Below are 26,292 nucleotides of genomic sequence, written 5' to 3'. Positions count from 1 at the left end.
CTAAAATGTTGGTTTAGCCGAGTATTCCAGAGAGACCTGAGGGGCTGGTTAAAAGGAATATTCCACCTAAAAGCTGCACTCGGGCAGTATGTGTAGCAGCGACAGCAGAAAGAGGGTCCTCTCTGGGTGAAGAAAGTGCGTCCGAGTGGCAGCTCCTTCTGCTCTTACCTTACTCACTGAACTCAAGTGCCACTGGGGGCTACCGAGTAGTTGAGGTTTCCTGCTGACAACCATTCTCTTTTTCAGCTTTCTACCAATGTCTGATGCACCTCCTGAACCCGGTTTTTGTTACAATTTTTTTAATTTCCAAAAACATTTCAGGATTAATTTTGAACATGTTATCACATGATAATTGTTGTAAACATTACACAATATTTGGCACATTGAAAATGTGTACCAATACAGCGAAATGAAGTTTTATCTTTAATACTTCCTTTTATTGGTCGTATTACAATATTTACAGTTCTGTTAAATCATTATCAAAACTTAGGAGACTTTCCAAACCTACATTACTAGTAATTTGCTTATAAAATATCACCATTGATACTGTACAAAGCTTGATGATTTATGTGTCCGATTCTCCTGCTAAGTTGGGGTTGTTTGAAAGCAGGCTGCAACAGAAGATTGACACAACCAGCACTTACATTCACCAGTAACGTAAAGATGTTTCTTTCCCAAATCACATAATTGATAACTTACCACATCGACGTTAGTGGCTGATCTTGTTGGCAAGCTCAAGGTGCTCACTTATATCCGCGCACTCTGAAGACGTAGAACAGCAGTCCAGCTATCAAGCAGCAAAACAAGATGGCTCCGATAATCGCGCCGGCAATCACTCCTCCATCTGTTGAAAAAAAAACAACATTCATTAAAGCTGTGTGCATTACATTAACTTTACTTTGGTTTGACAATGTGCTAGGTACACTGGAAAAGGAAATGCAAGTTGGTGAAATAGGTCTAAATATGTTCCCTGCTAGCTTGATTTTGAGCTAAATGCTAACATGCTCACAATGACGATCTAAGATCTGATATCATCCAGCAGCTGTTGAGACATTTACTCAAAAGTAATTCTTAGCGTTAAGGAGGCAATAGAGGAAAAGATCAAATGAAGTTTGTACAATTTTTAAAACATTTTGCAAATCCATCTTGGTGCGTGATAAGATATTTCAGTCCTGAAACTAAGGATGTGAATGATTAACTGTTAATAACAATTCATTGATAAATATATTAACTGATAAGTGGTCGACGATGGACATGAAATTCAATATATCACAGATTTGATGGAAGTCCGATGTTTGAGATGGAGTACAGGTGTGTTTGCTAACTGCTCGCATAAAATGAGTGAGGGCGCCATAAAAACTGAAAGTCAACGCTAATGAACTCTGCAGCATAAGTTGTACAAAATAAGTGCTCAACGGCTATCCAGGTGAACGAACTGCCTGAGGGTCACACTGAGGCAAAGCTAGGATTTTGAGCTGAGTGTCTGTCAGCTGAGAGCATTGTAGCTGTTAATGCTAAAGAGAGCAGACCTCTAATTACAGGCTTTCCATCGACAGTCAGCTAAATTAAAGGGATGGAATGTATGTACAACACTCTGCTTCTGAGGTATATATTCATTTTAGCTATTGAGCAAATTTGACAGATTTCCTGGACTGATGAAGTTGCTCCAACAGTATTTAACTGGACGAACTTTAACTACAGTGACGAGTCACTCCATGTAGATCAGGTTTAAGAATTATTCTGAAGACTGCTGGGATTTTGTTGGGACAGTGAGTAAAGTTAAGTGATTTAACACGTTGATATTAATTGTTAATAGCATAGTCTGGACCTTGTAGTGAGGGACAGAGCGAATACCTCAAACAATGTCAGTAGCACTATGCCAGTACACCAAATGCATTCAAAGGATGTTGTAATTGTCACTTACTGCCGCCACCACTTGTAGGGGCATCAGTGGGGAAAACAGGATTTTGTCATCATCTGTTGTATAGTCTGAAAGAGAGTTTCACATGGGAGAGACTGTTAATCTGCTGCTCATCATTCCAGTTAGACTCTACATTTTCGTCTGTAGACGAACTTGAAGTTGCAAAATGACACTGAGGTCATCTGTATTCCATCAAACTGTCAAAAACACTAATCAAGGAAGTCCTACACTGGCGGTGGCGGCAAGCAAAGCCTCTCTTCTGCAGGCAGTTGTCGTCGTTCCAGTTTCCGTCGTGGTACATCTCCACACAGTCTCCTCGGCTACATCCCCAGGATGAAAGGCTTCGTTGGGTTCACCGGGAGCCCAGTTGAGGGAAGCTCACAGGCATGTTGTCTGTCCAGGCCCAGCCGACTGAAAAACAAACATACAAGCTTCTAGCACATATGTGTAGCTCTTAATCCACCCAAAACTGTTTTTCAGCGTTTCTCTGATAAAACAGTTCACTGCTCTTCTTCAAATTTCTGAACTCACAGCTGCTGTCCCTGGTGAGCGATCCAGATGTTGTGATATTTGGTTGTAGTTCATGTCTTGATGAACTCCTGCTCTGCTCTGCTGTGAATCGAGACCAGATCGGTCTTGGCCGACTGGCAGTAATGTCGGGCGTCCGGCCAAGAGAAGCCCTCTTGACCGTTGTACACGTAGTAACAGTGGGTGGCCATAGGGGACCCAGGATGGCAGACATTTCCCATCACCAGGCGGGAGTTGGCGGCGGTTGTGCTGAAAGATGATGCAGGTTACAAAGTCAACAATAGTTTGAGTTCAAGTGATGAGGTTCAAAAGAAACCACTAGGTAAAAACATCACTTCAGGTTCAGTGAGTAATACCTGAGGAGATCCTGCAGATGTAGGGCTTAGTTAGGTCACAGTAGGTGTACGTTCCAGGTCCCGTGGAAAGCTAGTGCAGCATGCATGCTAACGCAGCCCTCGTCCTTGATGTTAGTGGGCTTCTCCTGGTCCCCAGTGAGGAAGAAAAACTGGCCAGCCATCTGTCCACTTATAGCTTCCATCCTCCTGCAATAGAAGTGATAAAGAATTAATGGAGCATCCTCGCGTCCGTCTTAGTCTAATACAGTTAAAGTCTTTTATAGAATCTATTACACTAAAAAGACAGATGTGAGCACTGTAATAATATCCCAGCAGATATGGCACACATTTTCTGAACTGTCTGAAATTAAGAGACTTTGGTTCTCTGTTTGAACCGATCGTAATGCGGGCTCGCTCTGCTCTGTTCCGTTCCGTTCATTCGTACCCCCACCACTGGACGTTACGAACAGAACTGAATATTGCCCCCCCTCCCCGTTGGACATTCCAGACCAGACCGAATACGGATATTCATCATTAATCGGGGCCGAATATCCAGAGCGTTATTCGGGCCAGCCCTAACTGTAGTATATTTGTAGTTGACTATTGTTTGATCTTTGCCTCAACAGCACCTGGCGTCTGAGTCCGATCCAGACATCTGCTTTTCCCTGCAGCACCACTCCAGCCACGAAGGCCTGGTCGTTAGCTCATGTCGATGCTGGCCAGGTTTGCCGCCCTCCTGCTGGCAGGCCGCCTCAGCAGCGTCCCAGGTGGCCGGCGTGTCCACCACCTTGTAGCAGTTCTGGTACCAGGAGGTGTAGCCAGATGGGCAGGGGTTTGTGGTCGGAGCAGGAGGGTTGATGCTGCTCGCTGATGTGAAGAAAAATAGAGAAATGTTCATGAGCAAAGCCTGTTTGGAGTTAATAGTGTTTGAGTAGAAAGAATAAGCGCTGGAGTGTTTACTGACATTTCTTCCTGGAGCAGACGAAGCTGTGAGTCTTATGGCAGGCGTCGTCGTTCCACCTGCCGCTTATCACAGGGTTGTGCATCATCACCACACAGTGTTCCTGTTGGAGCAGCACACCAAAACTTAAAGCCAACTCGGTTTCAAAATATCTCGTGTGTAAGTACAGAGCTTCACAATGTTTCTCACCTGCCATGCTTCAAAAATTATTAGAAAATCTGTAGTGTGAGAATGAGCTCACCGTTCCTTCATGATTGTTGGGCTCCATCTCATTCCAGTTGGTGTACTTCACCGGGCTGCCGTCACTCCAGGCGTACTGATTCTCAAGCAATAGATCTGACAGGCCGATCCACGCGGGGTAATGCAGGTCCTTCAAGTAACTCGTCACAAAGTCTGGAGGATAAAAGAGGATGAAATTATTCACAGCAGTCTCTCTTAACTAATAGATAATTAGATAATCTGCTGAGCTTACCATTCTCATACTGGAATCAATAACTGCCAGGTCTCCTCCTTGGCCTCTGCACCAGGTCTGAGCTTCAGACCAGTTGACTTTAATGTTATCTTTTTTCCCTTTGAAAATGAAGCACTTGTTCCCAAAACGCATCCAACCTGCAGGGAGGGAAAGTAAATAGGTCACATTTCATGGATGAGCAGAGGTGATATAATTAGTTTGGTGTGAAAAATATCATTGGTAACAAGAAAAACAGCTCAGAACAACGAAGCCCATTGTCTTGATGCCTGGGCTGGATGTAAACATTTTCTTTGCGGAAGTCGTATAAATAAAATCCTCTATGGTGGTATGTTGATTTTTTTACACCATGGTACTGACATGGATAATAATTCAGGGGTCAATATATAATTGCGGACTTCTTTGTATCATAGTTGACATTTTTGTTGTTTTCAGGTCAAAAATCAACATGGCCGCCTATAACCAAACACTACATGGGATTTTTACAGAAAGATTCTTCTAAATATTGTATATATAACTGAGTAGAATTTAAAGTTATTTATAAAGATGTTGTAGTAAACCTGTTGACATGTGATAAATCTATACTTGACTCACACACTACTTTATATTAAATAAAGAAAGCCTTGGAGTCTTTCAGTCTTTTCTTCAGGAGGAAATGACATCATGTGGAGCAGGTCATGTGATCTGGAATTAACACATTTCACAAGGTGTTTTTGTAATGGGTGACTTAGCTGAAAGTGATTTCTTGGACACAGACACAATTTGTTATTTTCTACGAAAAAGAAATATCTGTCATGATTTTCTCAACTTAATAAAAAGAACACAATGAAAACAATCTTGAATAAGCTCATTTTATTATTGCTGAGCTAATTGGTTGGTTGTTATTAAATTCGGACGGTTATTGAGTTGACGTTTTAGTGATATTCAGTCATTTTTTTATTAATAAGTGATTGTTTCCATAATAAATAATTATGGAATTTGTAAAGATATGATCATAATGAACATAAAAAAAACTTCTTTACTTTTAATAAAATGTATGCAAGATATATCCTATGGACCTCAAAAGTCCCTCAAATATGTATTGACCCACAGTAACAATCAGTTGAAATGTCTTCATTTAAATAAACTGCATCCTAATGAAGGGGGATGTCAACCAGCAGAGTTGTTAGACAACTATGAAAGTTTGGCACAAAGCAATGGACAATATCAGATGATGATTTTTTTTTTTTTTTTACAGATCATTCTATTGCTGTTTAAGATCAGCATGAGCCTAGTAAACCATCAGACTTACTTACTAATAACATAAATGTAAAATGTGTCTTACCTTCAGGACAGTTGCCCTCCCAGGGCTGTGTGGGAGGAGCAGGAGTGTGATTGTCTCCAGGCAGCTTCTTACATACGTAACCAGCTCCACCTCGACCACAGTTAGCATCATTCCATCCACCTTCACAAACCAGAATTTATTGTAAACATCAGCACCGGGGAATCCTTTGGTACATATGTGCAATAATTTAAAAAAAAAAAAATCAAACAATTATTTGACTTTAATTGCTCAGTGGATGCATTTGGAGTACCCTGATGCCTGTTCATCTGAACACACTGCTCCTCCCCGTTGGCATTGTTGGGTTCACCTGGGTTCCACTGAGTGAACGTTATCGGGGAGCCGTCGACCCACCTGAGCAGAACAAACAGTGAAATGTTATCGAACTTCTGCGTCCACGCAGTAGAAAAGCTAAGATCTGCCTGAAAGAGCATTTACAGGGTGGTATTCGTTTAATTCTAGGTTTTAATGATGAACTTTCATTAGGTGAAAATCAGTGTTGAAGTTTGTTCATTGATCTTTAATTAGTAAGTACTGACTGTAGCCTTAAGTGTTAGATTGCTCATCCAAATGAATGTTGTATGCGTTTATCATTTTTAGCTGGAAATCTGAAAATATCTGTCTGCTGCTCAGACTAAGCAAAAACGACAAACATATCTGTGCAATATTATTAAGGTAAATTCTTCATTGTGTTATATTGCTGTTTCAATGTAACCTCATCGTAATCTGTCACAAATACGTACATGTATTGTCCATTTGCAATCCCAAACATAAACATTCCAATCCAGGCTGAGGTAACCTTCCCTGTCCCCACCTGGAAGAGCAGCAAACCATCGTGTCAGCATACTTCATTGTAGCGTTTCTTACAGCAAATCATCTCTAAAGAAATTCTTTAAAAAGACTCACCATGCTGTTGACAAATGCCTGTTCGTCTTTGTCGTGGATGCTCACGAGCAGCGCCTTTTCTTCGTAGCAGGCCATCAAAGCGTCGTAGTAGTCGACTATGTTGGTGTCGTTGTAGTAGTAGCAGATGTCGTTGTTCTTCCTCCAGCCCGGGTTGGTGCCGCAGTCAGGAGCTGAAGGTTGAGACGTGACGAGAAGCAAACAAGGCTCATTCTTCTACACGACAGTAATTTATAGTGTAGTATTTTGTTCACTAAATTTTTAAGACTTTTTAACCAAATGAAGAAAAGCTAAATACTCGGTGTATCTTACAATACCTAAAGTAGCTTAAGATAAATCAAGAAAATGAATAAATAAAACATTAGTAGAGAGTGTGTCTTTCCACTTCCGCTGTTCTGTTCTCGCCTTATCTAACTTGAAAGAGAAACACCTGTACGTTCATTCAACTCCAAGATTTGTGAAACTTGCTCTCATCTCTAAATTACATTCAAAATTGCTCTGTCACCAGGGAAAGCAAACGCATGGCTTGTTCCCTGTGCACAGGAGGGACACGTTACCTGGGACAGGAGGTGGGGGAGCTACAGGTATGATGGGGTCCTTTCCTTTAGCGATCATGCAGATCCAGTCCTGATGAGCGTCACAGTTGAGGTCGTTCCACCAGGATACTGTGCCGTTCGTGCTGCTCACCATCTCCACACACTCCTCGCGGCCCTCATGGTTGTTGGGCTCCCCATAGCCCCAGTTGGTGTGAGACAGAGGAGTGCCGTCACTCCAAGAATATCCTACGAGACATGAGAAGCCGTTAGCTTTTCTGTGTGGATCTGGATACGATTTAGATTGCACAGTTTCCCTAACTGCAAGCAGTTTCTGGGTGTTTAGTGCTACAGTCACATTTTTACTCACTGAGGGCTCTTTTTTTTTTTTTTTCCTGTAATATTAAGTCCTGCACCTCTATGACAGCAGCTTCTAGCCAACAATGACTAGAAGTAGAGAGAACATGTCTTCTGTGCAACGTGATGCAGTTTTAATGCCATAAATCAGAAAAAAAACATGATTTTTTTTGGATTATTTTGAGAAAAACTAGAATCAAAATGTATGATATTTTTACAAAGTGATACAAGAACTGGAGAAATACAGTGGCTTAAGATGCTGTAGACCTTTACACACCAGGTGTTTTTTCACACTACTCCACCAAGCTGAATGTATCTTCCAACAACTTGCTTTTCTTTATAAAGTTTAGGAGTCATGCTGCACTTAATTTATCGCTCAAGTATGTTCTATTTTCTCTCTTAATCTCTCACGTTGTGACCTTTTCTGCTCTGTGGGAACACTACTTGCAGTTCAAATGAGAAGTCAAAAGATTTTGTCACATGACTGTTGGTTGCAGCTGAGTCAGTCACGACTTCTCAGTTGTACTAAAGAGTGTTTAGACGATTTTTGGCTAAATTTGGAGTGAATAGATCGAGCTGATGTCGATCAAATAAAATAATTTTAACCCTTTAGCGCTGATTGTTGCGAACATGCATCATACTGCTTGCCATTCAGAATGCAGCAGAGATAGCGTATGTTTTCCCCCCAATGCCGGCTTGTACATATTCAGTATGTACCTCGAAACCTTTTACAAGCACTGGTTTCTCGTAGGACCGATCGGAGTGGGACTTTATATATCTGTTATTATTATAATATATCTATTCTATGTGCTATAGACAAGTTAATCTCCATTTAATTTAGCATCAGCTTGAAAAAAAACACACAAATAATATTTTTTTATATGATTGTAAATAAACTCAAGTGTCAAAGGGCTAAGGTTAAATTTGATGGTATTTGTAGATGGAACAGTGCGTCCCGCATGATTCATTCAAGAAATATCAGATGATTCTTCCTGTTTTAGTCCAAAAAATATGCTGAGAATAATTCATTATTCTAAATTTGCCTGTAGGTGTGAGTGTGATTGTCCTGCTTTAAGCTACTGTACTGTTTTTAAGTTATTTTCTTGTTGTTGCTTTTTTTTTTTTTTACTGTGAAGCATTTTGATCACCCTTCGGGCTGCTGTGAAGGGCAAAACAAATAAACTTTGATTGATTTTTACAGTTTCAAGCTATGACAAATAGTGTAATTGTAACAGTGCTTTTCAAACTCACGAGTAGATTTTGGAGTTTAGAGGGTTAAAACACATTAAACCCACCTCCTTCTGTAGGGTTGTGCTTGAGGCCGATCCACTTGCTGCTGGCTTTGCTGTACAAAGCCAGAAAGCTTTCCTCCTCCTCACCGTGGATGCTGACCAGATCAGCACCTCTGAGGACACAGTCCTCATACGCTCCTTGCCAGCTCTTCTTCATGGAATAGTCCACTTCATGGAAGAGCTGCAGTAGATCAGTACTGGAGAGTTAACCACTGATCTAATGAATCACAGCTGTAGATGTTTGATTCACCGCTGTTTTTACCTTGTAACAGTGCCTGAAGTGGGGCATCGCCGACCAGTCAGAAGCGCAGCCGTGTGAAGTAGGAGGAGTCGGGGCCTTTGTGGGTGGGCTGATATCAGGTCTGGGTTTTTCACAGATGAAGGTGTATTTCTCTGTGCACGGCTTATCATCCCAGAAACCACCAGGCGAACCCGATGTCATAGCTACACAATTACCATCTCCGCTATCTGGAGGTAAAAAGGAGATTAGTGTTTTCTGATGTGGATATGGGTCAATATATAACCGAGTGACTTCTGAAGTCCATGGGATATATCTTGCATACATTTTTATTAAAAGGAAAAAAAAAGTTTTTTATGTTCATTATGATCATGTCTTTATAAATTCCATAATTATTTATTATGGAAACAATCACTTCGTAATAAAAGAATGACTGGATATCACTAAAATGTCAACTAAAGAACCGTCCGAATTTAACAACAACCACCTTCTAATTAGCTAAACGATAATAAAATGAGTTTATTCAAAACCTGTTTTGACTGTGTTCTTTTTATTAAGTTGAGATAATCATGAGAGATGTTTATTTTTTGGCAATATATCAAATTTTAATATGGAAAATGACAAATTGTATCTGTGTCTGAGAAGTCACTTTCAACTAAGTTACCCATTCCAAAAACACCTCTCTAGGAAGTGTGTTAATTCCAGATCACATGACCTGCTCCACATGATGTCATTTCCTCCTGAAGAAAAGACTGAAAGACTCCAAGGCTTTCTGAGTTATTTAATATAAAGTAGTGTGAGAGTCAAGTGTAGATTTATGGCATGTCAACAGGTTTACTACAACATCCTTATAAATAATTTTCTATTGTATATATAATTTTAGAAGAATCTTTCTGTTAAAATGGTGTTTGTTATAGGCGGCCATGTTGATTTTAGGCCTGAAAACAGCAAAAAATGTCAACTATGACACCAAAAGTCTCACAATTATATATTGACCCATATATTGCCCTGTCCAGCTGATACTGGGGTAAATGTTTGGTCAGTACCTGGCTGTTCTCTGTCCCAGTGGGTGAAGGTGAGAGGTGAACCGTTGTCCCAGACGTAGTCCACCCCTGCAATACCCGTCTCTCCACGAGCACGCAGGCCAATCCACCACAGACCCGTCTTTTCTGACATTACCACTGTGAAATGTGCCTGCTCGTAGCTGTGGTGAAAAACACACAAAAGAGATTATAAGAAAAGTGCCAGTTACGCACAAAAACATGATTTATTATCACTCAATATTAACAGCGCTTATATATCAGAATGTCATATTTAAATAACTGAAAACATAAATATGCAGAATATTCCACCATTATTAATCAGTTCAATTTCTTATTAATTCCTAAATATTCCACATGAATGCATAAAAAGTGAACCACTGGGAATAAAAAGGGGGGGGGGGGGGGGGGGACTCCTAAAGATAAAAGAGGACAGAATGAGGCTGCAGCACATTCAGAATGAGCTCTAAAATCTATCTGGATACATAATCTGAAACGTAGAGACCCGACTCACATGTCTCCGATGTGCAGCAAGAAGCCTTCTGCTTCTTTACAGAATTCTTGAGCCTCAGTCCAGGTCCTGGGCGTCTCCTCCATCCAGTAGCAGCCGTAGCCGTACGCATCCCAGCCCTGAAGCACAACAAAAACCATCTTGTTATTAAAAATGCATCGTCATTAAGGTGCACAATTTGCATATCTTAGATCTAAGCTTGAAAAAAAGAGAAACAGAAAGACAGAATGTACTACCTGAGGACATCCATAAACGGTGGGTTTCACAGAGGGCAGTGGGTAATGTGCTTTGGGCATTTTGCAAATGTAGGTATTGAGTTCTGTACAAGCCACATCATTCCATCGGCCAGTCTGGAACGAAAATAAAATTAACATGAATGCAAAGACAATGAGCTGCAAGTACTGAATAATACAAGCGGATGCAGTTTGGTTTGAAAAGTGTCTTATCTGTAGAATAAAATATTTGATACTTGTGAGGTTTCAAGTTCCTCACCTGGAATAGCATCTTGACACAGTCCTCGCTGAATCCGGCATGGTTGTTGGGTTCACCTGGAGCCCAGTAGGTGAAAGGCACTAACAACTCATCAGACCACATGAACCATCCAGACGAGACCAGGTCATTCAGGCCCGTCCACACATCACTGGTGGCTGGAACGGGGAGCAAATTTGTTTACCGCATGAACGAACTTTTTCAAGCTGACATCTTCAAAATTAAAGCAAGGTCTATAAATGTTTCACGTGAGAATCAGTGGGTGTGTAACAGTGTGTTCTCTAAACCTTTACTGTTCTGTCATACCCGGGTACAAGTAGCTTTCCAGCCACATCTGCTCCGTCAACGAGAGGATGGACACGAGATCAGCGCCCACTTTCCTGCAGGCGTCCCGAGCCTGATGCCACGTCTTTTTTTCTTCAAAAGGTTTGTAGCAGAACTCTCCAAACTCATACCAGTCGAGTCCTGAACACCTCAGTTCTGTGGCAGAGAGGAATAAAATGATTTGGTGCATTATCGTGCAGAAAAATACAAAAAAGCGACTAACAGAAGCCTTTGCTTTTTATTTAAAAACAAGCGTGTCCACAGGAGGCTGAGGGATTGAACTCACCTCCATCTGCAAAAGTGTAAGACACGTCATAGCTGCCATCATATCTGTAGAAATGAAATTTTATGTTTTTTGTTACTGAATTAGCATCTCTAGATCGTTATGTTGCACAGTTAAAACAGACTGTTAGGGCAGTGATCAGCAACCTTATGTGTTTCCTCACAGGCCCATCACATGAGGTTCTTATCATTTTATCAGCACCATCCATTATGTTCCAAAATTGTTAGATTTTAAACTACTGTAAATCTTGTTACATTTCACTTTCATTTAGCTGATGTTTAAACCATGTATCGATTACATTTAGCTATATATTAAACTATTTTTCAATTACCTATAGATATACTTCCCCAAGATGATCAAACCTTTTGCTAACTATGTAGCCCCAAAACCATCTTCCACTACTGTTAGCGTTACAATTAAGCTAACACCCGTCAGCGATCTCACAAAATTGATAATTTAAGAGAAAGGAGTCAAGATTTGAATTTCCTGAAAGTTTTTTTTTTTTTGGCAAAATTTGTTTAGAAACATATTTCAGTTTTAAATATTGAATGATTTATATCTAATGATACTACGTGTTTTTCTGAAAATGATTTATTTGAAAAATAAATCTCATTGTGATTCTAATATTTTGTCACACTAGAGACATAAGTGGGACAAACTGCCTTTTATCCAGTATTTAGCTACATTTCCCCCCCATTAGTTGAGCTAGCTATTTCATTTTCTTACTTTCAGCTGACTTTCTCCTACTTTCAGCTCTTTATTTCATTGATTCATTGTTAGCTATAAGCTAACTGGTCAGACTTCTCTTGTTTTTGCTAAGTAGTTTTCATGATTTGGTCAGCGTATTCTTTTATTAATCAAACTTGAATTTTAACTGGTTCATATTAGTGTTGCTAATTTTTTCATGCACTTCTCAGAAACTGCACTAATACCACCTGGGTATCCCTAGGTCAGAAAACCGATCTACTCACTGTCTCGAGGTGATGCCGTTCCTCGTGGAACCGGCGTAGAAGTCCTGCCCGTCGGTTTTCAACAGCGTGCAGTCTCCTCCATTCTCGTTTAGTACCACTCCAGCATGGATAGCAGCTGCACAGATGTTGGAATCCTGTTTTTAGAGAGAAAGAAAGAATATTACAATTAAATAGCAGATAAAATGTATTTGTGAGACACTGGAAAAAAATTCCCTTTTCAAAACAAGAAAAAAAAAAAAACTTATTTCAAGGACCTTTTACCTTGAACTAAGTGAAAAAATCTCTCAATAGAACAAGTGAAAAATGGCTTGGTAAGATTTCTTGAAATAAGATGATATTTTGAATATTGAGATCTTAAAATTAGCTTATTTTAAGCTATATTTTACCAGGATTGTCAAGCTTAGGTGTCTTAAGTCAGACATGCTTTAAAAAATAGCAGTTTTTCACTCAAAATAGATTTTTCTTCATGTTACCGCCTAATTTGAGATGTATTAAACTTATTTTGAGTTTTCTTTCTTGTAAAATACAACTCAAAACGAGATCATTTCAAGATTGTTTGACATTTAAGACGCTTTGTCTTAAAACAAATGCCTCCATCTTGCTGAAATGTCACTTGCTAAGTGAATTTATCTTAAATCAGGTGGGATGAGACAATTTGACTAAAAATAAGAAAAATAGACTTGGTAAGATTTGAGTTTTGCAGTGCACAGATTAGACATTGTATTTACGTACCCCACGATACACTGTAGAGCCGTACACAGTGTAATACTCTTTGGCGCAGTGTGCCGGGCAGTGGACACTGAAAAACACAGCACAACAGGTTTTATGATGAATGCCAGCATCACACAAACTACAACAAAAGAACAAAATAAGCAGTATGTCACTATATGTGTGACTTTTTCCTGTCTTACTCACGTCATTCGATCACTGGCAAGGTCGAAGTTGGGCTTGGATGCACATGAAACTGCATCTGTTGGACCACAGCTTTTTTTATTTACCAACAGTCTTTAAATGACAAAAAACAACATGACAGTTTTTGGAATTTAGCAGTATACTTATCAAACTTGTAAAATGGTTTCTTACAGTCAGGCGAGCATCCTAAGACCTCAAAGCGAAGGCCTGCCTGACCGTTGAACTCCACTGGAAGGATGCGGATGAACTGAGCTGACACTGGTGTGCCCAGTAGGTAAGTGTCAGGGTGTTCCTGTCGCTTGAACCTGGGAAAGACTGGAGAAGGGGAAATACAGAATGATTAATACAAATATTTAAGCAAGAGAACCTGTACGAGATCTTTCAAGTTGGGCTTGGAAACATTCAAGTGTGTTGGTCCTTCCTCACATCACCGTCAGCTGTGTAGTCGGTCCAGGGTTGCTCCATCTTTGCTGTGCTGAATCTTGAATTTGGTGAGCCAGTTATCACTCTGAGGGCAACCCTGCATCACGATCCCTGTCACTTTTCTGATCTGGCCCAGGTCTGCCTGAATCAGCTTGAGGTTGCTGGAATTAAGCAGACATGAGATACAGAGTTATGTTACAACATTTGACCAACTTCAACATCAAATAAAGTTGAAGATCTCTGCTGTGCATAAAAGTCTGAACTCTGTCCTTCCCTTTAACTGTCGACATGTGAGGCAACTGTGTTGGTACGTACGGCTTTCTGAAGGCATCCAGCAGGTATCTCCATTCAGGACGGCCCGAACGTGCCACTGGACGAGGAAGCAGTGAGCTGAGTGTCCGTGATGTTCCCGTCCTCAACACCCAGGCCGTGCAGACACACTGAGCAGCCAAAGCACAAGACAAAACATCAGCCTGAGGTCGTGATTAGAATAGCTCATTCTGTGAAACTTAAGGAAGCATGGACCGTTCATTCTAAAAATGACAAAGCGACTAAAAGAAGACGAAGAACACACCTTTTTGTTCACAGCTGAAGACAATTTCCAGATATTTGAAAACATCGGGCAGGTGATCGTTCTCCACGTGGGCGTACGCAAAGCAGAAAGCACGGTTGTCACATGCCTTTCTGTATTGGGCGAGCATGCCTGGTACTGTGCACTGTCCTGGAGAACAGATAAGATTAACACAGTCAAAAGCAACACTACAGAAGGATGAGCAACTCCAGATAAAGACTTATAAAAAAAACCAAACACTTCATTACCTGATGTTCCACCCATGTGTGGACAGATCTCATCACTTTTCGTCCATAGAAAACAGACTGGATGTTAATTACACTTTCATCTGGACAGTGAAGGACAGCGTTGGTGTCCTGGCAAACCAGTGCTGTGAGAAAACCTGCAATAGAAGATTTTACAGTAGTACTTATTAGTTAATTAATGAGTTGCTGTTTTTAAAAAAAGAGCACATGTAATCTTTTTGAGGCATCATCATTACCATCATGAGGTGGAGGAGTTCAGGCATGACTCTGAAAAAGAAAGCATGCATCAACACTCTCGATATTCACTTATCATTTTGCAGGTGTCAACAACAACTGGAGCAACTTTTCTCACCTCTGCGCTTGCAGAGTATCCTCTCTTGTTCTCACAGTTGTCGTCATCCAGTAGCCGTTGTTTACAAGTATGGACAGACAGCTTCACCATCAAAGTCGTCTGGGTTACCTGTGAGAAAGCAACACAAACCCAGTTGTCTTTTTTTTCACCAAGACAATAATGTTTATCGCTCACACAAGTCACTCGCCATGGTTGGCCTCAAACAAAACCTGCATTCCAGTTGATGTATCTGAAAGGAGAACCATCCATCCACTCCCAGCCACCTTCAGTGATGGAGTCGTGGCCACCCATCCACAGAGAGATCCCAGTGGGAGTCTGCTGGATGATACCTGAGGGGAAGCAGCAAACGCAACTTAGAGAGAGTCACAGACAGTAGACAAGAGCAAAGAAACAACACTTGACAGCTAGCAGCATTTCACTGCCCTCTTTCAAGCCTGTTTGACCTCTGATTGTGGTCACATGTCCTGGGGTTCACCTGTGCAACCAGTGGCTCTGTAAGATGCTATATGTTGTTTTGGTGCTCAAAAAAGACATGGCCACACTTCCTTTAACAAAACAAGTGTAAAAAACAACAGATTCACCAATTTTGTCATTTTTCTACTAAGAAAAGCGGTAAGAGTCATTTTAAAGATGCCATAGTCAAACAAAAAGTCTCCACAGCGGCTTAAAGCAACCAAAAATAGTGATGTCCTGCTGGGAGAACCTGTCGGGTTTGATGTTGATGCTACTTTCTCACAAATGGTCTGAGGAACACGATAATGAGCACAAGTCCTTAATTTCGCCACCAAACTCTCACCAGATCCAAACCTAATCAAGCCTCTGTGAATGCGACAGACCAAGTTGTACTGATCCACAACCCAAAGCCCTAAAAGGATTTGCTGCTATCAGCTGTTCTGGTACTGTGTCACCGCCCCGATGTTTTAGAGAACAAAGATGTGGCTGATCAGGATATGACCAGGGTATGACTAGGAAAAAACGATAAGATATTTCAAGAAAAAATATTAAATACTAAAGTATCTATGATAGTAAAGTAATTCTTGGTGAAACCTAAAGCTCAACATAAAAGTTGGCTGACTGCTAAGAAAGTCTCACATTCCAACTGCATGATATTAACATTTTTCTCAAATGTTTAAAATGCATTCAGAAAATTTCATTGTGACCCTGATTTTTTGTCACATCAAAGACATAACTTGGACCGTTTGCAGCCACCTTTAGATAAAGTCAGGCAGAAACTCACTGTCTTTTTTCCCCATTTTGAGTCATTTTTTATCTCATATTTGTCTTTTTCTGCATCTTTCAGGTCATTTTGTGTCTATTTTGTTGTTGTTTTGTGTAGTGTCTTGTAATTTTTTGTTTTGTGTCTCATTTTATGTCACGTTTTTATTGTTTTCGACTTGTTTTGTGGCATTTGGTCTCATTTTGTCACTTTGTCTTGTGTTTTATGTCTTGCTTCTGTCACTTTATCTTGTTCTTTGACCTTTTGTGTCATTTTTTTGTCTCGTTTTTGTCATCGTGTGTTATTTGGGTCATTTTGTTACCATTTATTGTTGTTTTATGTCTCATTTTTTGCTTTGTAAGTCTGTCATTTTGTGTGTCTCATAGATATTATTTTATTCATCCAGTACGTTGGACTTTCCTCTCATGATCATTTTGGACAAATTTAAGTCAAATAAGACTTATTGTGAGTCATTTTAGGCACATTTTCAACATTTTGGACAAATTTTGAGTGTTTTCAGACAATTTTTAAATTATTTTGGAACATTTCTGTTATTTTGGACAAGTTCTGAGTCAATACCGACACTTTGAAAACAGTTTTTGACAGGTTTAAGTCATTTAAGAAAAATTTTGATTACTTTTTAAAATTGACAAAGTTTTCGAGGATTTTGAGTCACTTTCAATAAGAACATCTCCATGCTTCCTCTCCACTTTGTTCAACAGCTGTAGAAAGATGTTTCACCATGCTGAATGTATCTCCAAAAACCTCCTCCTCTGTTCACTGTTTGAGCCATGCAGCATGTATTTTATTCATCCAGCAGTTTTGGTTTTTCTTCTCAGTCTCTCATTGTCTCCTCTTATCCTTTTGTTTCACTCAAATAATCACCAGAGGAATTACAGGGACAAACACAAACATTTTAGTAGTAAATAACGAACAGGCAGTAATAGAAATCAGCAGACTCAGGACAAGTGTCAAAGTTCTTACACATAAAACGTGTCAGAATTTTAAAGTAAAGGTTGTACCCTGTATGAAGGCCTGTTCAAAGGGCTCTGTGATACTAACGAGGTCTCCTCCCTGATTGACACAGTCAGCTCGAGCCTCCGACCACGTCCTCAGCGACAGGTAGTTAAACAGGTAGCAGAAGTCGTTAAAAGGGTCGGCCGTCCAAGTCCCACATTTCTCATTCCATCCTGTAACAAAGACAACAGTTCGCACATCAGGAGGAAAGCAAACACACTTTCAGGTCTAAATAGATCAGAACGAGGCTGACCTGGTCCATCTGTGGGAGGATCAGGGGGAGGTCCTTGTCCTTTGGCTGCAGAAAGACACAACAAAGACAAGATAAGCCCGAATACAATTAGAGTTATGTGAATAAAACACGAAGCATCACAGCTGCGACTGGCACACCCTTTTTGCAGATATATTCCTTTGCGGCACTGCATAGGTCATCATTGAGCAGACCAGGTTCGTGGTGAGTCATTCCTCTGAGTTGCACACAGTCCTCGTTCATGTAGTTGTCTGGCTGATTAGGCGCCCAGAAAAGAAGGTCCTGAGATCAGGAGAAAACAGCAGCACAGAGAGAGGTGTTCCTCAACAGAACAGATTCAAATGCTTTTAACACTTTTACTCAGTGCAACAAAGATATCAGGAATTTATTAACGTCAAACAGGTTAATGTTACTTCTGGTGTTTGTCACTTACTGCAGGTGTTCCATCGGTGAACACAAACTGGTTTTCAATATTGATATCATTCAAACCCACCCAGGCCTCCCCTGGCATGTGAGCTGCATTAAAAAAACACAAGAGATCTCATCAAAATGCCAGATGAGAGTATCATATTCATTTAAATTACAAACTACAGCCTTACAGTCCCTGCACTGACACTCAGATAATTTGTTGCTGAGTTAATTCAAGATAATCTGATGAGTCAACGTGCTTTCTGAGCTCCTCACCTGTGATGAAACTCAGCTCATCCTGTGTGTGGAAGCTGACCAGGTGACCCTGCTCTGAGGTACAGTGAGCCTCGGCGTCCTGCCAGTTTTTCACCACTTCAGTCTCAAAGTGATAGCAGTGGTCCCCATACAGCAACCATCCTTTATCACAGTGGGAATCTGAAGCAGACGACAAACAGTTACTAACAAAGCTGAGAGTAGACAGTCTGTGCAGAGGGATTTTAACGTTTCACTGACCAGGAGCTGATGTAGGTTTTGGGTTCTGTCCTCCCGTTATCTCGCAAACATAGCCCAGGCTCTTGAAGCAGTTGGTTGTTTCCCATTTGCCTTCATAATTTCCTGGACAACAACACAAATTCTGCTGATGTCGCTCATGCAATGCCAGCCTGACATCAGAAGAGAAAATCAGCTGAAGCTAAGAGTGGCAGAGTGCCGGCCCTACCTGTGTAGATCTGTCCACAGTCCCACATCGTTTCAGTGTTTCTGGGCCAACCAGATCCATAATTTGAATACTTAATCTCGCTTTTATCCACCCACTTGAAATCTCCATCCTGGTACATGTCTGGTAACATGACAATCCAGAGAGTTAATGTAAATAGCATTTTTACTAATCACATTTATTACATAAAAGGGCAGCTTCAGAGTGTAAAGTACCTGACAAACCAATCCAGATGTCAGGAATATCCACATGATGAAAGTCTGGAAGTTTCCCATTTATGAAAAACTGTTCGTCTTCACTGTAGAGGACAAACAGCACAGATAAGACTCTCTACTATGTGGCTAACCCAATGGAGATTTTGGTAGTAACCAAGAAAAGTGAATTCATTAAATCAAGACTATTCAACCCAGACTGAAGAGAGGACACTATGGCTACAAGTGACATTTTAAATTATTCCTCTCCAGTCACTGATCTAACCAAAAAAAACAAAAAAACTTTTATTTGTACCTTAAGAGTCCATAGTGTACACCTTTTTGGTTTCATAATTCTATTTTGAGAGTCTTCAAGAATCTCTGTGTAACAAAATTCTATATTTTTTTTCTATGAAAATAATCCCTTCTTGCCTTAAAAGTGCTTATCTGACACAATTGCTTCCTCTCCAATGAGCAGAGCTAAGAAGTCTCGTGTCTATCTTCCACCACCGTAGATCCTATTATATATGTGATGAATTCACCGAAACGTTATAATATGGAACAAACAACAGCACAGATTAACAGCAATAGTGGTCAGTGAATATAAAATTTGCAAACATTAACCACCACAAACTATTGCTAATACCTCATTTTCTAATTCACAATGGAAATAAATTAATTGATTGAATGTAACTTTCTGGAAGTTCTTTTAAATATGTAATAAATGAATGCGAGGTCGGCCTTCCCTACCTGTTTATGAAGAGCAGGTGAGCTTGATAGTTAGCACACTCGTTGGAAGCTTCGTGCCACGTGGTCAACATGTTGACATTACTGACGAACCAGTAACAACTGCCGGCAAAGCTCTGCCAGCCGGGGTGGCAGATGGCTGGAGGAAGAGCAAGAAAAGGTCAGAGTGAGAAGCAGAAATTGAAACATTATAATAAAGATAAACAATATCCTGTCTGTATTTCCAAAGCAATTCTGCTTACTGTTCAGGGGACGTTTACACATGTAGGGACGCTCATATCTGCACACGTGGGACTTCCATTTTCCAAAATCCTCCGTGGAGTCTTTGATTACGCCGATACATGTGCCGGCCTGCGTATCCCTGCAGAACACAAGCTTCGAGTCAGATTTACTAAGCTAATATTGAAGTTTAAACGGCTCGTATTTCAATCTCTTACATTACGGGTTCATTTGCGTCCCAGTTTCTGTACTCATCTTTTCGAGCGTCAGACCAGGCGAGGTCTTTGTTCCCCACTTCAACTTCACATGACAGCTTGCCGCATTTCTGGAGAAGTAAAGTTCATCTTCATGATTTATATGCTCACTATTCATATGTAATATTAAATTATAGAGACATAATGGAGCATCACACAATGTTCCTCTCACCAGATTGGAAAGTCCAATCCAGAGGTCGAGGTGATCCGAGCCCATTGTTGCGCTGACAAACTGGTTTTCCTCGGCTGTGGTAATGGACACCAGATCTCCTCCCTCCATCACGCAGTCATGTCTGGCTAAATTCCAGCTCTTCCTTACATCCGCGTTTAGCTTGTAGCAGTCGGAGCCGTACTGCCTCCAGCCGTTAGATAAGTCACACTGTGGGCCCGGGTTTTCTGTGGAGCAGAAAGTGTTGTAAGTTTAATGTTTGGTGAGCATGAAGTGGGTACAGTTGACCTGGAGGGACGTTACAATGAACAGATCCCTGTGTTGTTTGCATCTCTTGCTGAAATGGAACATGCTTGCGTGCCTGCATGAGGATGTAGGTGACTTGATGCGCTTCTAATAATCACAGAAGGTGGAAATGCGAATGTGTGCGCTGATGTTTTTTTTAAAATGTATGTTAGTTCTGTGAATAAAGACGAAGCAAAGCACTGCAGAAAGAGAAAAATCTAGCCAATTTAACCCTACATGATGCTGGTTTCAAAATATGTTTGCAAAGTTCTGCGTCACAACCAAAACAGTGTGCATCTTCATTTATTGTTCAAAACGGATATTATTCTTCCCATACTGTACATTGCTGCAGCATCTCTGCTCACTCTGAAACATTCAGTTTCAGCTCTTTAGTCTCTTCACTCAGTTTAAAGTTTAAAAATGTGGAAAAAAAAGAATTTCACAGTGAAACTTCCAATGTCCACATTTTCAACATTTTTGGAAAATCTTTTAACATTTTTTGGTGGGAAAAAAAAAAAAAAGAAATGTCAAAAATTTCTCTTAAGAACATTCACAAAAAATCAACCAAAATCCAGCGAATTTCGCTGGATTTTGGTTGATTTTTTTGTGAATGTTCTTAAGAGAATAGTAGAAGTTTTACTGATATATATATATGGAATCACTTTAGATATTTTTTAGGATTTTTGGGAAGATTTTTACTCATTTTTTGAAAATATTTACAAGAATTTTCTTGCCAAATTTGTTTTCATTTTAAATAAAATTTTGAAGGGAACCTTCTAATTTTCTTCCTGAAGGTTTTGCAAATTTTCAGAAATTTAGGGAATTTTTGGGATTTTTTTTTTTTTTTACACAAGGAAGCAGTATTTTTTGGTGCTCGTAAATGAAGACAACAGGAGGGTTAAGACACCCCTCTCCTGCTCTGATTGGTCAGCTGGCCTCACAAAAGCGAGGTCACATCGGTAGTGTACCACAATCTCAGGAACGTAGCTCTAGCAGGGACGAAATGATGACAGACTGTAAGGAAGCTGCTTATTCTTTGTTTAAACTAGCTGCTAGCCAGGTATTATGCAAATATGTTACACGATGATGCAAATAAGCAAGCCTGGACCTCAAACAAGGTGTTTCAGGTAGGTAACGAGCAGTTTTCTCTGGGTTTTGTGAGTTAGTGAGTTACACAAGAAGGGCACAAGGCAGCAAAAAGCACAACATGGGCTCTTTAAGTTTAGTCATTTTTATTGCTCGAGTAGCTGGAGAGATAAAACAAATTTGATTGTACGCATGCTAGTGGACTTACCGTTGACGTGCTTGCAGATATATTTCCTCTTAGCATCGCAGTTTTCGTCATTCCACTGTCCATAGCTACTTCCTACCACCTGCCCACAGTCCTCCCCGGGCTCATCGCCGTAGTTATCAGGCTGACCCGGCATCCAGTATCTGAAACAAGACTTTATTAGATAAATGCTGGAAAAAGACATCTGCAAGTCCACACCAGCAATCTAAAACACTATGTGGAAAAAATTTCACGCTTTTGTGATATTATCTCAGGGGTCTTAGGCACTTGACAGAGAAAGCAAAAAATTTTTAACAGGTAAAAAAAGAAGAGTAACAGAGGAAGGATGCATGCAATAGATGTCAGAACGGTTAATAAATGAAGAAGTCTGACGTTGCTATAGTAGTGGTTGCTGTAGTACATACTGTAGGTATTCTATAAAAGGACTCCCATCACTCCACTCATAGGTGCCTTCGACGACATGGTCATTCAGGCCGATCCAGAAGATCTCTGTGCCGATTTGTGTCCTCACCCACAGCTAGAGAAAAGACAAAATAATAATACATGAATCCAGCATGAAACGATAAGAAAACATCCACTGTTGGAATCTCGTCCGTGTCGGTGTGTCTCACCCTCTCCTGATTGTCCTGAATGCTCATCAGGTTGCTTTTCTGCTCCGAACAGAAAGCATTTGCCTCCGTCCATGTCTTTGTATCAGTTGAGAAGAAGTAACATTTCTCCTCGTAAGCTCTCCAGCCTGCCAGGCACTGGCTGTGGGCTGAAAATATATTTAAAAATATACAGGTTTTCATGATTACTTTTAGGAACCTTCATGGCTTCTCTCTCCACTATATCTATATGAGACACTCCAGACCTGAGGCATTGGAATGTTGTTTTTTCTTCTGAGAAAACAGGTTGCTTCAGTCCATGACTTTATTGGAGAACTGTCCATGATTTTGGTTATTTAAATTTGAACTTTTCCCAACTCTATATTGCTTTTTTATACACCAAGTTGTGTTTTTTATTTCTTTTAGAACTTGATGTTTATGACTTGTCTGTAATATTTCACGGCCTTGTAAAGCACTTTGTAACTTAGATTTTAAGAAGTGCCTTATAAATTATAGTTACACTATTGTGGTTGCAACTTTTTACCTCCAACTCAGTTCCACACAGGCTACCGTTTGTCGCTCTGTTTTCTTGGTTTCTTATTTCCCCTGACAACTTCATCCAATAGCAAGCAGCTAAAGCACAATTTTAGTTTTTTGTGGATGCACCCGTCACATGATGTTTCAATTTTTCCTACTCACTTCACCACACTGTGATTCTTAATAAATCCAAAAATAAGTTAAATATATATTACATACATGTCACAACATGGCCTTAAAGATTTTTTTGGGAGAAAAGAGGCACATGTAAAACTGATGCAACACTACACATACGGTACTCTGATGACTTTACATTGTTGAGTACAAAAGTTGCCGAGTTAAATGTTAAATTTCACAAGCTAGTGAGTCATTTGAATGCTCATCAGTTGTAAAAGTCCCATGACAGATCCACAGCTCAGCCGTTTCAGTCAACTCTGAGCAGCTCACATGAATATTTGGGTGAATGTTTGACTTTAACAACTTTACACACTATAGAATCACATGATGTGCACACATTTTTAATCATTTGAAAGCCCACAATATCACTGCTGATCTTCGAGCATTTAACACCTGACTGTTGTCAGTCTGTTTGAAGCCGTGTACTAAATACACTGCCTGTCTAAAAAAAAAAAAAAACAAACAAAAAAAAGTCACCACTTGGATTTAACCCAGCAAATAGGTAAGAGCCGTCAATTGGATAATTACTGCAGTGATGAATACGTTTCAGCTCCAACAACTTATTTAACCCTAGCTGATGCTGTGAGGAGCTTCTCATTTCTTAAACAACCATGTTCAAAGACATATCCTGTGGTCATGGAAATGATGTTAATCTGTCTCAGAAGGGTCAAATTATTGGCCTACTTCAAGCAAAGAAAACAACTAAGGAGATTTCTGAAACTACTAAAATCAGGTTAAGAACCGTCCAACTCATTATTAAAACCTGAAGGACAGTGGTGAACCATCATCTTCATGGAACAAATGTGATCGGAACAAACTCGTAGATGATCGTAGGAAATCAACAGAACTCACGGCGATGTTTAACAATGAAAGTAAGAGCATTACCCCACGCAAAACGCGAAGGGAACTCAAAAGATTGGGACTAAACAGCTGTGTAGCCCTAAGAAAACCACTGACCACTGAAGGTGATCATAAAAAAAGCTTCAGTTTGCTAGGTAGCAGAAAGACTGGGCTGTGAAGCAATGAAAGGTCATGTGAGTTCAGATTTACCCAGTTCCAAAGGGATGGGGGCATCAGAGTAAGAAGAGAGGCAGATGAAGCAATGCACCCATCATGTCTACAAGCCTGTGAGGGTTAGGGTTATGATCTGGGGTTGGTCAGGTTTAGAATGAGGTCAGCTGACTACCTGAATATACTGAATGAGCAGGTCTTTCTATCAGTGGAGTTTTTCTTCCTGATGGCATGGACATGTTCCAAGATGACGATGCCAGGATTCATGGGGCTCACATTGTGAATGAGTGGATCAGGGAGCATGAGACGTCATTTTCACACATGGATTGTCCTCCATAGAGACCTCAGCCCCACTGAGAATCTTTGGGATGTTCTGGAGAAGACTTTATGGAGCGGTCTGACTCCCATCATCAATATAATCAACTCTGAACAAAAATAAATGCTGTGACATCGCAGAAGCTTATTGAAACGATGCCACGGTGAATGTGTGTCGTTTTCAGAGTTAAAGGCAGTCCAATGAAATGCTAGGGTGCGTGGCTTGTTTTTTGGATGGGCAGTGTAAAAAATGTTGGATATTAAATTCTGCCATCAGAATCTAAAATATTCTTCAGCTTGGATATTTTAAAATATAAACCACTATTTTCCTACAAAGACAGATGGCAGAATAAGCCAAAACTGGAAGCAACGCAGTGTTACCAGAAAGATATTTTAAAATGAGCAGCAAACAGGGTTGATTAGTTAGAAGGAGCGACCCTAACCCTTTTTTCAAACCTGTATCACAACGCACAAGTCATGTGATCAATGTTTTCCACACGTATCTCACATCAAAACACACTGTAGGTTAAAAGTCTATGTTTCAGACCATATTTCTGATGGTTTACCATATTTGATAACCACGTGTTGAAGTTAAACTAAGCTCATTACTTCCTGTAATTGCAAAAATAAAGAAAATTCATTTTCAGAAATTAAAAAAATCATTTCACACATGGTGCAAAAACATCAAAAAGACTTACCGGCAGTAAGCAGAGCAGCAAAGCTGAGCAGCTTCAGAAGCATTCTGTCTTTGTCGGTCTTACTTTTCTGTGTTGAGCTCTCAAGGTGTGTTTCTACACATCCTAGTAGCTCGAAGTTCTTCCCTCGAGTCTGTCACTGTTTGTGATGTGCTCTATCCCCAAGCGTTCAGGCGTCTGAATGTGTTCTGTGAGGTTCATTCAATTTCAGCAGCTTCCAGGGGCCAAAGACTGCAAAGTAGTAAAACACAGATGACAAGCAAATGACCTTTTCCTCTGGAGTAACTTGCTTCTGAAGGTCATTAAAACTTCAGTGATGGGATTCCAGTACATTAAAGTTAAAACATTAACTAACAATTAGCAAAAAATAAACTCCAATTATGTTGCAAAGTTTTCTAAGGTAAAAAAAAAAAAAAAAAAACTTATTGCAAAGCTTAGATTTCAGTAAAAATTAGTCAATAAAAACATTTTCTTACCTTTATCACATTATTTCATCCTGTTACTAAATACATTTTAATGCAAATCCCTGAATTTCATAGTGACTTTCCCATCAATAAAACGCACTTACTCGATCAAAGCATTAAGATTATACATTTCATTCGATGTAGCTGCTGGGCACCATTTTCTTCAGTTCACAAAATAATGTTAGCTGAAATCTGGTCCTGAGAAATCATATAACACAGCACATTATGATCAGACAAACACACAAGAGGCCTCATATTTTTTCTTGAACTTCAAATTTCAAGCAAAGAAATTCTTGTAACCATTTGGAGATTGAATGAAAATTAAAAGACACTGAAAATAAACACATCTGACGCAATAAAACCACAAAGTCCAGAAGATGCTGTTTATAACAACCACATGCTAACCGTCAATAAACCTATACTGTCAAACCACCGCATCCAGCTGTTAATTATTGAACATGGTTTAATGAGATGTTACAAAACACTAAAATTGCCGATAGGAAATCAGATTCTCATTTATGCTATATCACTCAGCAGATTATCAAGGGCAGGAAACAACATTATGAGTCTGTATTGGGCGAGTGAAACGTTTTCTATTCTGAAAAGTAAAAATTTATCAATCGGTAAAAAAATACTTGCTCCTAAGAGTATCTTGTTGAAAGAAGTTGAAGTTTACAGTATCTGATGGCATAACAATGACTTTAATTAACCCTTGTGTCGTTCTGCAGGTCATTGACCCAGTTTAAAGTTTGAAAATATGTGTGT

At 40.0% G+C, this 26,292-nt stretch overlaps 1 protein-coding gene across 1 annotated transcript in view; it reads right to left on the bottom strand.

Annotated features, from left to right (window-relative positions):
- Positions 1–25,469, bottom strand: part of LOC110953636 (macrophage mannose receptor 1) — a 30,041-nt gene extending 4,572 nt beyond the window's left edge. The window contains 66 exon segments of the mRNA XM_051938944.1: positions 700–746; positions 749–844; positions 1,925–1,969; positions 1,972–1,989; positions 2,150–2,233; positions 2,236–2,293; positions 2,295–2,332; positions 2,453–2,472; positions 2,474–2,631; positions 2,633–2,678; positions 2,680–2,698; positions 2,806–2,854; positions 2,856–2,924; positions 2,926–2,991; positions 3,414–3,485; positions 3,487–3,510; positions 3,512–3,651; positions 3,749–3,848; positions 3,987–4,138; positions 4,218–4,232; positions 4,235–4,354; positions 5,539–5,658; positions 5,789–5,889; positions 6,279–6,349; positions 6,442–6,611; positions 6,996–7,220; positions 8,624–8,801; positions 8,883–9,088; positions 9,905–10,062; positions 10,413–10,528; positions 10,646–10,759; positions 10,902–11,056; positions 11,205–11,378; positions 11,509–11,552; positions 12,477–12,610; positions 13,209–13,275; positions 13,392–13,446; positions 13,560–13,676; positions 13,679–13,703; positions 13,815–13,841; positions 13,843–13,972; positions 14,123–14,165; positions 14,168–14,251; positions 14,386–14,527; positions 14,623–14,666; positions 14,669–14,764; positions 14,934–15,026; positions 15,029–15,061; positions 15,064–15,087; positions 15,189–15,308; positions 17,218–17,385; positions 17,466–17,510; positions 17,603–17,744; positions 17,896–17,978; positions 18,147–18,305; positions 18,384–18,485; positions 18,589–18,708; positions 18,801–18,883; positions 19,527–19,662; positions 19,766–19,884; positions 19,961–20,067; positions 20,169–20,392; positions 21,745–21,884; positions 22,146–22,258; positions 22,353–22,498; positions 25,067–25,469. Of these exon segments, the coding sequence (XP_051794904.1) occupies positions 700–746; positions 749–844; positions 1,925–1,969; positions 1,972–1,989; positions 2,150–2,233; positions 2,236–2,293; positions 2,295–2,332; positions 2,453–2,472; positions 2,474–2,631; positions 2,633–2,678; positions 2,680–2,698; positions 2,806–2,854; positions 2,856–2,924; positions 2,926–2,991; positions 3,414–3,485; positions 3,487–3,510; positions 3,512–3,651; positions 3,749–3,848; positions 3,987–4,138; positions 4,218–4,232; positions 4,235–4,354; positions 5,539–5,658; positions 5,789–5,889; positions 6,279–6,349; positions 6,442–6,611; positions 6,996–7,220; positions 8,624–8,801; positions 8,883–9,088; positions 9,905–10,062; positions 10,413–10,528; positions 10,646–10,759; positions 10,902–11,056; positions 11,205–11,378; positions 11,509–11,552; positions 12,477–12,610; positions 13,209–13,275; positions 13,392–13,446; positions 13,560–13,676; positions 13,679–13,703; positions 13,815–13,841; positions 13,843–13,972; positions 14,123–14,165; positions 14,168–14,251; positions 14,386–14,527; positions 14,623–14,666; positions 14,669–14,764; positions 14,934–15,026; positions 15,029–15,061; positions 15,064–15,087; positions 15,189–15,308; positions 17,218–17,385; positions 17,466–17,510; positions 17,603–17,744; positions 17,896–17,978; positions 18,147–18,305; positions 18,384–18,485; positions 18,589–18,708; positions 18,801–18,883; positions 19,527–19,662; positions 19,766–19,884; positions 19,961–20,067; positions 20,169–20,392; positions 21,745–21,884; positions 22,146–22,258; positions 22,353–22,498; positions 25,067–25,109 (6,432 nt within the window). The 5' untranslated portion in view covers positions 25,110–25,469.
- Positions 25,470–26,292: the final 823 nt, after the last annotated feature.

Source organism: Acanthochromis polyacanthus, chromosome 18 (genome assembly GCF_021347895.1).
Source record: "Acanthochromis polyacanthus isolate Apoly-LR-REF ecotype Palm Island chromosome 18, KAUST_Apoly_ChrSc, whole genome shotgun sequence".
NCBI lineage: Eukaryota > Metazoa > Chordata > Actinopteri > Pomacentridae > Acanthochromis > Acanthochromis polyacanthus.
This window is presented reverse-complemented; position numbering and strand designations above follow the sequence as displayed.